This window comes from Osmerus mordax, chromosome 21 (genome assembly GCF_038355195.1).
Source record: "Osmerus mordax isolate fOsmMor3 chromosome 21, fOsmMor3.pri, whole genome shotgun sequence".
Lineage (NCBI taxonomy): Eukaryota > Metazoa > Chordata > Actinopteri > Osmeriformes > Osmeridae > Osmerus > Osmerus mordax.
This window is the reverse complement of record NC_090070.1, coordinates 4,515,308-4,528,607: the sequence shown is the minus strand read 5'-3', so window position 1 is coordinate 4,528,607 and position 13,300 is coordinate 4,515,308. Positions and strand designations below refer to the sequence as shown.

The 13,300-nt window shown below is 40.5% G+C and overlaps 1 protein-coding gene across 1 annotated transcript in view; it reads left to right on the top strand.

Annotated features, from left to right (window-relative positions):
- LOC136965135 (heterogeneous nuclear ribonucleoprotein L-like) overlaps positions 1 to 13,300 on the top strand; it is a 59,361-nt gene that overhangs the window by 31,752 nt on the left and 14,309 nt on the right. Inside the window, exons 2-6 of the mRNA XM_067259149.1 lie at positions 1,077 to 1,195; positions 3,864 to 4,101; positions 4,490 to 4,575; positions 8,520 to 8,616; positions 8,772 to 8,844. Coding sequence (XP_067115250.1) covers positions 1,077 to 1,195; positions 3,864 to 4,101; positions 4,490 to 4,575; positions 8,520 to 8,616; positions 8,772 to 8,844 — 613 coding nt within the window. The remainder of the gene's footprint in view (positions 1 to 1,076; positions 1,196 to 3,863; positions 4,102 to 4,489; positions 4,576 to 8,519; positions 8,617 to 8,771; positions 8,845 to 13,300) is intronic.

Genomic DNA, 13,300 nt, shown 5'->3' with positions numbered 1-13,300 from the left:
TGCGAAGAGCTACGATTTTGCAATCTGCTCTCTTAGCAGTACGTCACTTACAATTATATTGATTTTAGGTTGCAAAAACATTGTTACAAAGGCACCAAACCACTAAATGTAGTAGTTTAACTTTTGGCTTATCAACAGACTACCAATGCTCAAACCCCTGGCATTTATGTGTGGCTTGCATCTCAAAATAAGTTTGATGATTTTGTCCACTATGACATATCTCTCTAATAATGCCAGGAATCTGTGTGTGCTTTTTTCTCATTCTATTTAGCATATAATCTATTTCATAATTCTGTTTCGTTATTTAGAAGCAAATTCACTTTTACAACCGATATTCAGCTGCTTTCAAAGGGGCTGGCTAGCTAAAAGAACGACAAGATAAAGTGGATATACTTTCAGTGTAGATCTGTGAATTTTGTTACGTTGATTAATGTGTTTACTGATGTCAAAACTGCCTGCACAACTGGCTCAAACATTGTGCATGTAATGACTTGTGTTATGAACTAAATGTGTAAATGTTTGTGGTGGTAAGACAATTTAACAGAGAACCAATATAGTACAGTGTGATCAACATAACATAAGCGATTTATAAAGTACGAAACAGCAGACAAATGAAGGTTACAAAATCATTTGCATGAATGTAGACTACCACAGCATTGGCAATTTGACTAGAATAGATGTGGAGGTTGAACAAGTACTTGAGAGATGACAGAGCATTTAAATTGTGATCTGAGAAATATAGGTACCAAAACCACTGAGAAGGACTGTCATCACCAACGGCATCACAGGCACTGCACTATCTATCTATAATTTCAGAAATCTATGTGTCACACTGACATCATCGCGGACACTGTGCCCTATCTTTAATTCTAGGAATCTGTGTGTGTGTGTGCCATCACGGGCACAATGCACTATCTATAGTTCAAGGAAGCCGTAGTTGTGTTGTGTAGTTGTTTCACTGACATGTTAATCACCGACTGCATCACGGGCACAGTGCACGGTCTGTTAATTTTTATGTATTTATTATTTGCGTTTGTCCTATGACTGCAATGACTTAAATGCCCTCTGTCCTCTAGGACAATGGGGAGGATGCCCACAGGATTGCCCCCTCTTCAGTGGTCCACGTCCGGGGCCTCTGTGAGTCTGTTGTGGAGGCGGACCTGGTGGAGGCTCTGGAGAAATTCGGCAACATCTGGTAACAATGTTTTGCCTCTTTTTTTGATATTCAGAGTCAAAAATCAAACATAGAAAAAGCCTCTGCTGTGAATCTTTGTATATCTGTATGTTTGAGTGTTTTTGAAGGGTCTATATTGTGTGTGTCTTATGGAATTTTCGCACTGTTTATACCAACATACTCACATGAGGTATACACATTTGAACATTAAAGATAGAATATGAGAACTACTCCATGACTTTACATTCACTTACCCTAACCCTTATTTTCTAATTTCTGCTTTAGTAAACCAGATACAAACTGTAACCAAAAACTCAATGTACTGATAAGACATTTTATTCTACGCAGTCTCATCACCCTTTTATGGGTTTGATCAATGTTTGGACTATAAAATGGGATACGAGTGTTTGGTCTACTAGAATTACAAATATTTCTGGAGTATTTTTGTCTCCCATCAGCGAATGTTTATTTATCTTCTGAGAATGTTGGGAATCCATGTCAGTGCTATAAATGTCCCAAATACTTATTGAAAAAAAACCCTTGGCCATCAACGACCATTAAGGGCTTTTAAATCAGTAGCCTGTATGTCATGTAGAGAGGAACTTCACTTAAAGCGATGCATTTTATTTTCAGCCCATGTCCGCTCACTAAATGTATTGCTTTTAACATCACACTACCCATTTACCAAAGGGTAAACTGGTCAAGGTAGGGTATGTACATTTTGCAAACTTAACTATTTTACCATTTAAACCGTACTTTTGGCTTAAGTTTGAAAGGATATACCCCCCCCCCCTTTAAAAGCCGCTCCTCCAAAACACATGAATGTGCTGCCTGTCTACTGCTGGGAGGTAGGTAGACAGACAAGTAGCCCACTCAATCATTGCATGCCGTCCATTCACTTTGTTCAGTCCAAATTAAATGATTGGTTGTGTTTATTACAGTCCTGTGACGCCCACAGATATCAGATTTATTAAATTTCACTGTCAAACCTTTTGATATTTTGGTTGCTATCAGGATTTGTAGTTTATTTCAGCAAATATGACAAAAAGTGCTTCTCAACAACATTACACACCCTGCCTTTAGCACCTTTAAACGTATTCTTCATTTATTGAATAGGCCTATGTTAGAGAATACAAATGGAATGTGCAAAAACAATATGCGCACAAATATCCAACGACATCTCCCTCCCTCGTTTGTCCAACGTCACCTGATATTTCCATAACTCAGAGGTCACGGCTTTGAGGATAGAATGGCAGTTTGATTGCAGGGGGACTTGACAGTGTGGTGCTTAAATACCAGTCGTTTCCCGTTGCTGTAGTCAGAAATGGAGATCAGGCGAGTGTATTTTTAGGCCTGGTGCAATATCGATGAAGGTCCTTTTGAGTGCGCTGGGGGGTGACATAGTTTGACACACTGTACGTGAGCTGTCAGTTCAACTCAAGCAGATTAGGAGAGTGTTACCAGTGAGTAAGTGAGAGAGTTAATGAAATGCATACTATTTTGTTAACCATACAGAAAGGATTGCACTGGGCAATGAGTTACAGAGTTATTGAATGTTTTACAAACTACATTTGAACAAAGTATAAGAGATTTTCAAGTCTATTGTTTATGCCAACACCAGGCATTGTAGACATCAGATTGTATGTTCAAATAAAGTCTTGTACCATCTAATTACTTTCCAGCAATTAGATGGTACGCTGTACTTCACTGTTAAACAAATACAGTTGATGAAGCGCAGGCATCTTGCCAGAGACTAGAGTACAGAAATATTATATTGCATTCTGCTTTCTCTAATCTTTCCCCCTAAATCGATGGGGTTTGGAGTTCGGTTGGGTGAAACTAATTCTCATACAAGCAAACACTTTTAATTTACCACCCCTGCTTTCAGTCTATAAGAAAAACATTAGGCAATTCAATGAGGGAATCAGGGATCTGAAATTGGAAATGGGCCACTGTGAGATACCGGCTGGGGTATTCAGTGTGCAGATAGTTGCTCGCTGTGTGTGAATGCTCTCTGTTTGCTGTGTTGAAAGCCGCAGATTGAATCTGAATACAGATTTTTTTTTTCTGCTCTTCCAAATGTATGTTGCAAAATGAAGGCTGTAATTCCACAGTGAATAGATATTGTAGTATACAATTTGACGCAGGCTTGTTTAGTATAATTTATCCAATGCTTCAGTTGCAGGGCTGAAATTCAATGTAACTGATATGGAGGCATGGAAACTGTACATAGAGCACGCCCAACTCTGCATACTAAATATCAAGGTCAAAGGAGATTTTATTATTCTATGCGTATGTGGTCATGTGCATATAGTGTTAAACTGTACCGAAACATAAAAATGAAGATGTACTGTAGGCCTGCATCAAAAATACTAGATATTTTCAGTTACAATCAGTTACTGAACAGTGATGAAATATGTCTGACTAAGGTTTGATGTGTGCTGGGTGGAGATTCTGGAGCCAGAAAGTCAGAGCATGATAGATATGCATCTTCAGACAGTTTGTCCATTGCCATTTTGCAGTATAAGGATACTGGCATGAAGAAATTGGGTGGGATTTCTGTTGCTTTGAAATCAAACACAGTTTGGAGCTTTGATATTACAATGGCACAGTAGGCCAGCCAGTCCACTCTTTGTGTTCACTCTTTATTGGCTTTCGCTGTCTTGATTTCCACCTTTCTTTCCGGCAGCTATGTGATGATGATGCCCTTCAAACGCCAGGCCCTGGTTGAGTTTGAGGGTATGGAAAGTGCTGACAAGTGCGTAGCGTGTGGTGCTAACGAGGCTGTCTACATTGCTGGCCAGCAGGCCTTTTTCAACTACTCCACCAGCAAGAGAATCACCAGGCCTACCAACTCAGACGACCCCAACAGTGGCAACAAAGTCCTGCTCCTGTCAATTCAGAACCCACTCTACCCAATCACTACTGTAAGTTGAATTTGTCTTCCTGGTTTGCATTCGGAGTACTTACAAAGTAGGGAAATGTGTAGAGGAGAAAATATAGCAGCTGATTATTTCATGGAGTGTTACGCTCAGTGGTTCTCATGATGAATGTGAAGCAACCTTTCCTCAAATGAGCAATGTTCACAGAAGAATGGGTTTTTAAGCGTATTTCAATTGGAGCGAGCCCTCTTGTTGCAAAATTTAAAAATGCACTTTTAAGTTTTTTGTGCAACTTATCATTCCGTCATGCTTGTTTTTGCGACAAAATCCTCTCTGATGTTGTTGTCCTTTAAGCATGGCATACTTTTCATTGTGCTTGTACAGCTGTCACTCACTTTGTGTGCATGTTTGTGTGTGTGTGTGTGTCTTCCAGGACGTTCTGTACACAGTCTGCAATCCCATAGGCAACGTGCTACGCATCGTCATTTTCAAACGCAACGGAATCCAGGCCATGGTGGAATATCCTTTACTGGAGTCAAGCTGGGTTGCATCAGGGAGGGGAAGTGTGTGTTTGTGGGGGTGTTCTGATGTGTGTATGTGTTTGTTTGTTTGTGTGTGCGTCAAAGGTATACAGGCACATAATTTTAAGTGTCTGTGCTTCTTTGTGTTGGTCTGCTCGTCTTTGTATGAAAGTATGTGTGTGAACGAGGAGATGTCTGTCTTTGTGTATATTCTTGTGTATGAGTACAGCCTAAATATGTCAGCATGTGGTATTTGTCACCGGTGAGTTCGAGGGGCAGGGTGTCAGTCCACACGCACACACACACATACTCACAATAATAACACATTCTCTCTCAGGCAGTACAAGGCTGTTGAGAGGAGATGGGTTAGAGTTCCTCACTCCCACTCGACCCGGCCCTCAAGAGAGCTGGATCAGGAGTAGCAACACACTCCGGCCCTCTCATTCTCAGAGCTCCCTCATCAAATATGGATGTGCCTCGGCAACACACACACTTTCGGGGGGCGGGCGCGTGACACTGACAAAATGGGCCGATGATTCGGAGGACGCTCTTGAAGGGGTAAACACACCTGACAACGCCAGTGCCAACTCGCTCATCTCTCCCGGCCCCTGGAGGAGGTGCTCAGTCCTTTACGGTACCTGAATCTGAACACTGTGTCACACTTACAGATGATTTAGTACACACTAAACCCAATGACAATTCTCGGTTGTGTGTTTGAACAGCTAAACAGTTCACCCTGTGTCTGACTCATTGTAAGAAGTGTATATGTGACTCTTAATAGTTCTGTAATGTTGGGATGTACCTGAGTTGAAAATATGCATTTGATCAGATTAGCTGTAGCAACTAATGTACACATAGTACTGTAGATACCGTGTTCTAGTTCAGACAAGGCAAGTTAGTGAGCACACCATATAGTGTGCGATCTCATGTAAAGTCTTTGCGTTCCACAGTCTTCCGACATTAAAATAATGTTCGACGATGGATCATTTTTTCATGTTTTATAGACGTTTAGCAAAGAGAGTTAGAGCAGTCTTTATTGACTGGATCTTTTTAGATGTTTCACTTCAGCCCAGAGGCAGCTAATTATCAACACTACGGTTGTACACCCCCAAACACACACTGTTCATCTCACTAATGGGACGATTTCAACCCCCAAGTGCCAGAATCGTCCAATAAGATGCGAGGAGGGGGGGTAAACGAAATAAAAGGATGCTTGAATCCCATAGTTTGTGCCCTTCGGATGTGTTCACCATGGCAATCTAGGTTACCAAGGGAGACCGTGCTGCATACATCTGTAAATATGGCCAATTATGAGAACAATGGTGGTTTCATCTACTCCTGGTTCTCATGTATGCAAGACAATGTCCACAAAACACTTTCAGGTATAGTGCTTATCGGGTTCATTATTTATCTGACCTTATACACAGTGTAAATCTTAAAGCTTCAAAGCAACCAGGATTAGCTTCTCCATAATTTTTTACCAATTAACTTTCTCTCTTTTTTTCTCTCTCTCTTGGCATACTGTATCATTAGGACAACATGCAATTCTAGATTCATTCTGACATAGGATGAGCATACAGTAACATACTGCAGAATATAGGATGACTCACCCAATACAGCGCGTACCACATGGACTGAGACATTACTGCAGGGTCCTGGATTCGATACCGGCCTGGGCCATTTCCTGTCGACTCTCTATCCCTGCCTCTCCTGTCAATCTCTAACTGTCCCTATCTAATTAGCAGTAAAATGCCAATAACATCTTGAAGAAAGAAAACAAACTATTTAGGGGCAAAATATTAAGGAGGAAAACCTGCTTGTGGCTGTACTAAATCATTTTACCAAGATAGTCTACAATGGAGCAGAATGAGCTAGTTGCATGCAATCTAAATATATCATAATGACAACAAAATGACAGCAATGATTAATTATTGAACTTCTTTATTGTTTGTAAATATGAGCTCACTCACAACATTTGTTTGTGTGTAAGCCTACAATAGCTTCAGGAATCTACAACCCCAATTCCAAAAAGTGTAAAATAAAAAACAGAGTACAATGATTTACAAATCTCATAAACCCATTACGTTATTCACAGTAAAAAATATAAAAACATGTCAAATGTTTAAACTGATGAAATGTACAATTTTAAGGAAAAAATAAGGAATTTGAATTTGATGGCAGCAACACGTCTCAAAACAGTTGGGACAGGGCAATAAAAGGCTGGAAAAAGTATGTGTTACAAAAAAAACAGCTGGAGGAACATTTTGCAACTAACTAGATTAATTGCAACAGGTCAGTAACATGATTGGGTATAAAAAAAACTTAGAGAGGCAGAGTCTCTCAGAAGTAACAATGAGCAGAGGTTCACCAATCTGCGAAAACCTGCATCTACATATTATGGAACCATTTCAGAATAATGTTCCCCATCGTAAAATTGTGAAGACTTTGAATATATCATCATTTACAGTACATAATATAATACAATTATTCAGAGAATCTGGAGAAATCTCAGTGTGTAAGGGACAAGGGGGAAAATAAATTCTGCATGGCTGTGATCTTCAGGCACTCAGACGGCACTGCATAAAAAACAGGCATGATTCTGTAATGGAAATCATTGCATGTGCTCAGAAACACCCTCCAGAACTCATTGTCTGTGAACACAGTTTGCTGTGCCATCCTCAAATGCAGGTTAAAGCTCTATCATGCAAAGAAGAAGCCACATGTGAACATGATCCAGAAACACTGCCATTTTCTCTGGGCTAAAGCTAATTTAAAATGGACTGCCAAAGTGGGAAAACTGTTCTGTGGTCAGACAAATTGAAATTTAAAATTATTTTTGGAAACCTTGGACGCTGCGTACTCCAGACTAAAGAGGAGAGGGACCAACCGGCTTGTTATCGGAACTCTGTTCAAAAACCTGCTTTTCTGATTGTATGGGGGTGCATTAGTGCCTAGTGGTCAGCTTACACATCTTGAAAGGCAACATCAATGCTGAAAGGAATATACAGGTTTTAGAGCAACATTGCATTTGCTTGCATCCAGGCATCATCTTTTTCAGGGAAGGCCTTGCATATTTTAGGAAGACAATGTTAAACCACATCCTGCATCTGTTACAATTGCATGACTTCGTAATAGAAGAGTCCGGGTGCTGAACTGGCCTGCCTGCAGTCCAGACCTTTCACCAGTTAAAACCATTTGGTGGATCATGAAACGAAAAATATGACAAAGAAGACACAGGATTGTTGAGCAGCAAGAATCCTGTATCAGACACAAAAGGGACAACAGTCCTGTCCCACAACTACAGCAACTGGTTTCCTTAGTTCCCAGACAGATACAGACTGTTGTTAAAAGAAGAGGGGATGCTACACAGTGGTGAACATGGCCTTCTCCCAACTTTTTTGAGACACGTTGCTGCCATTAATTTCAAAATGACCTTTTTTTTTTATTGTACATTTCATCAGTTTAAACATTTGACATGTTTTATGTGTTCTATTGTGAATAACATAATGGGTTTATAAGATTTGTAAATCATTGTATTCAGTTTTTTATGTCCCAATTTTTCTGGAATTGGGGTTGTATTCCAGCTCCCTACCATGAAATGAATAGGGCACTTTAAGTAGTATTCGTTAGACTATTACTTCATTTAGTCTACTAGAGATGCAATTTTGTAATTCTTATGCTTCATAGATGTCATAGTTGTATTGTATTACCTTATTTGCATAGCATTTTAATCTCCCTGCGATTATTTTGCGTAGCCACAAGCTAATCAGCTCAGTCACTGTAAACAGGTTATAGTTGTGTGCCTTTGTGGTGCCCTGCGCTGTCCTATTTCTCCCTTGATATTTACTTTGTCATTGTGACAACATGCTTGCCCTACTTTGTTCAGCGTATTTGAATTCCATTGAGAATCCCCCGCTTGCTCTTCCTTAATGGTGTCGCAACGTTTGAAACGGTTCAAAATGCCCAGAAGGCCAAAGCTGCTCTCAACGGAGCCGACATATACGCCGGCTGCTGCACCCTCAAGATTGAATACGCTCGGGTAAACATACACACCCATACACACGCTGCTCATACACACACACACAAGACGTGCTCTTACACACACACACACACACACACACTCCACCAGGTTCCTTCCCTGTGGACCCCTAACACACATGCACTGTTGCTCTGCTCTCTCTCCTCCCCACGCAGCCCACGCGACTCAACGTCATACGTAACGACAACGATAGCTGGGACTACACCAAACCCTTTCTTGTCAGACGAGGTAGGACTTCTCCCTCTCTTACCAGTGTCAGAATGCAAGGATTCCATCAAAATTGTTAATGAGATAACCCTCTCAGGGAGTGTCATAAGAATAGTGTGTGGATAAAGCCATATACAAAACGCTCATTTTCAGAAATTCAACTCAATATGAGTACATTTTAGTGTGTATTTCTACATAATGTGCTATTTTGAATATATTTTCAAATCCTAGCCTAAGTTTTATTTTATTTTATTTATTATCAGGAACTAGTATGGAAAGAAAAACCCAGCCGACCCCCTCATACCCTGGTTTGGTTGTCATTGTTGAATCACAGTCAAAACCATTTCTAAACTCCTCCAACCTTCACACTTCTACATTATCAGTTGAAATGGGCTGTGACAAGTAATGAGTTACGCCACCGTGGTTTTACACGTTGCTTAAAGAGCTGCAATGAATCACAATTTAGCAGACTGTCTGTTAAGTTCAATTCACATCTACCTTTCCATCTTTCCTTTTTTTTTTTTTTGCTCTTTAAATGAAACGTTACAAATAAACACTTGGGGTGTCATTCATTAAAAATTATATTACTGTACATTAATTGGCGGAGAGTGGATATATATATAGACAGTGTATTTTGTGGTTTCTATTCATACTCACACATTACCTTCTATTTAGTTTACCACTTCCTGTGCTTGACAACGCTGTAATTCGACAATTGTCTCTGAACATTCTCTTTACATTGTCTGTCATTCACTATATATTGAGGGAACTTCACCAGCAACGGTGTGAAGGACAATTGTTTCTTAAGAAGGGCTCTCGAGTAGCCTAACATATACAAATTCAACCTGACCTTAACCTTCCTCTTCAGACAATGCCTTAGCGTTTTAGTCTTCATTTAAAGGTGACATGACATGCTGTTTTTGGATGCTTTTATATAGGCCTTAGTGGTCCCCTAATACTGTATCAGAAGTCTCTTTCCCGAAATTTAGCCTTGGTGCAGAATTACAGCCACTACTAGCAGTCCCACAAGGAGCTTTCCTCAGAACGCGCTGTTTTGGTGTCTGTAGCTTTAAATGCTAATGAGAAGCGGAGGGGCGGCACCATGCGCTAATGTTTACAATAGGTGCGTTCGACATGGACTGCAGCTGCATGAAACGACCGGCGAGAGTAGCCGCTTGCAGTCAGGGAGGAGTTGAAAACGGCTCTGTAAAGTCGGACATTCCAGCTTCTCGTGGTTTGCTGCGTTGACGTCAGTCATGGCCGATCAAGCGCTGTTTGCTTACTTTATTTATAATTAAACTTAGTCTTTCCGTTAGTGAAGAGGCGGACTAAAACCCTTTCTTCAACACATTTTTAATTCAATTAAACTGTTTGGTCTGGATTTGAGCGTTGGCGAAACTGAAGGTGTCAGAATAATTACAAAACAAAGTTGTCGTGTGTGAGTCTGTCCAATCATGAAATAGCTGTGTCGTCATTTGAACCCGTGCAGTTGCTCTTGATAAAATGCGCTCGGCTACACAGCCGGCAGTTCTCGAATCGATCTCACGGTACTTTGATGGCTACGCCACAGTGACCTAGCCTCGGCGCCGTCTCAAGTCGGACAAAAAGTCTAACCAGAATTCACTGTTTCAAGTCAGCCGCCTGCAGCCGGCTGCAGCGCTGCATGAAGTCAGGTCATGTCGAACGCACCTAATGGATGTATCGCAATGGCTGTAGCCCCGTTGCTGTAAGATGCCTCGTATTTGCCCATTCTCATCTGATAACCCTGGTTTGCAGAGGTACACACTCATTTCAATGAGGGGAAAGGCGGATATCGTGCGCGCCATAACACCAACAGCAGAACGGTTATCCAAATAACAAAGAAGTGTACAACACTCACGTTACAGCATGTGTATTCACACACATACTTGATGCTATCTACCTTTCCATTAGCGATGTTACAGCTACATTCTAAGGGTAGCAAGCTAGGTAACCATATACAGTAAAGCTACAAAATGATATAGCGTTAGTTAACTTACTTGTCCGAGGTTAGTAGCTGGACGAAGGAGAGTTAGTACTGATCCAGAATTTAATTTCAGCAAGGCCAGTTTTGTATTAGCTCAAATTGAAGAAACAGTCGTGGCTGAAGTGTTTGGCGCAGACATACAAAACAAATGCGCCTACAACAGAAGTTGTGCAGGCTCATTTCCTGAGAAAATAAAATTAAGATACTGGGTCTTCAGAGGCTCGGATGAAGGAACTGTAAAAAGATTTTTGTTTTCCTTTGTACACCCAAACTGAGCAAATGTAATGTTTCGTTCGTTTGCAAGCCATGATGTCTCTCGAGGATAAAAATACTTGCACGGTCGTAGCTCAGTTTCTTATGGGCGGGTCAGATTCTCTGGGCGGGCAAAGCAGAGGTAACCTTCCTCCTTGTGACGTCACAAAGAGGAGATTTTCAAACAGAGCATTTGAGCCTTCATTTTCTCAAAGGCGGAGAAGAACACCCGGGGCTTGGTTTACACCTATCGAAAATTCTAGCCACTGGGGGACCAAAGGCAGGCTAGAGGAACTTATATTAATGTTAAATAACCTCCTAAAGTGAAGTTTTCATGTCATGTCACCTTTAAAATACTTTGTCCATGTGCAAGCTGATTTTGATGTCAGTAACTTTGTTTTTTCAGCACTCAGTTCTCCTGGTCTTTGGACCTCAATACTATACTAGACATACAGCACCGTCATGTGAAAACTATTATATATATTTTTTTTTTATTCAGTCAGACAAACTGTTAAAAAAACATGAATTCCTTTAGACATGTCTAAGGAAGTCCCTCTGAGTGCACCAATGAACGAACATGCACACATCCAATCGCATCCTTACAATTGGTCCTTTTGATCTCCTGATATCAAGGCTACCTTTTAAGTGCTGTGAAAAGACTATGTTGAAAGACCCAAGATCCAATACCAATTTTCCTCCAGGTGGCTGCATTGCAACGGTTTTCCGAATGGTTTGCAGTTCGACCATTTTGAATGGACAACAGGAGCTTTTCGAAGCAGTCCGAGGCGCTTTAATCACAGAAATAAATAAATAAACTATGTGGCTATAATGATATTCATATGAATGGGGAGTGTGGGGGTCTTAACCAAGCATAAAACCGCATGAGGCTTCACCTTGATTAAACAGTGTTCAAACAGTGTGATTGACAAGGCAGCCCAAATTCCCATTCTCTCCCCCCACAAATGGAGGGTAAACAGAGTCTTATCACCCGCAAGCCAGGGCTGCTTTCCAATCGATTGCTTTCCACCTCGCACTGGATATGAAGGTCTGTTTGACTTTGACGGCATTGAGGATTGCTCAAATCCAGGTGGAAGATCTGCAAAGTGGCTTGACCGTTGTATGTGGGGTTTTCTTTATTGACAGTTGTTGAAGAAGACCAATGTAGCAGGCCAAATGCAAAAAGAATTACACAGTGTTGATACAACACTGAGTGTTGCTGTACCATCTCGCCGAGGATCGTGAACACATTTTCATTAATGTCTGTGTCAGTCAGGGCCAATATCATTGCTATAATTTCAGCGAAGCTCTCAACATGTAAAAAAAGTGATGTAAAAAAAGTGAATTGGAAGTTGCCTCCTTCTCTTCAGCTACCGCCAACATTTCGACACTGTAGCATGCAATATTTCATTCATAGGTGCTGCCTATGAATGAATTAGTCAAAAGCAGTCGATTCAAGTTGAACCACCAATCAGAGGCTTTAACCCGCCCCCTGACTTGGTGACGGGTGACAAAAGATTTATTTTGCTGCAACACCGTGGATACTATGGAACACCGAGTTAGTCTAAATTAAATAGGTAAATAAATAGATAAATACATACATAAATAAATATGGCTATGAAATAAACCCTGAAATTTAAAAAGATGGCAATAAATATATAAATATAGCATCATATACTGTAATTATATAGCTGAATCCATTTACCTACATCAATAAATAAATACATTTATTTATTTCAAAATGAAGTTTTTGAAAAATGTATTTATTTCACGGGACTTTTATTTCCTAATGCCACATATTTCCGAGCACCACATTTATTTCTGTGCTGTATTTATTTCCAGTCTCACATGCAAACTAGAGGGGCGTGGTTATCTTCAGACCAACGCAGCTGCAGAAGATCGAAGGCAGATAGGGACACCTAGATTCGGTAGATGATGGAAGACATTAGTCGTGTCAGAGATCGCATGCTGGCCTTATAGATCAAATTGATCAGCATGGCTTGTCAGGAGATATTATTTTGGCACACATTGTAGATTTTGTAGAGGTACTTGGGCGGATAAGTGCTCTACAGAACATAGATATTGAAGTCTTAGTTTGAGACTTATTGAGCACCGTGTTTGTGTGCAAGACGGCAAGTGTAGAAAGCCACAACAAGAATCTTGTGGCTATAGCCTATCATTTTATTTTGACTAATTAAACTAATTCAAGTCTGGTTTGGGACT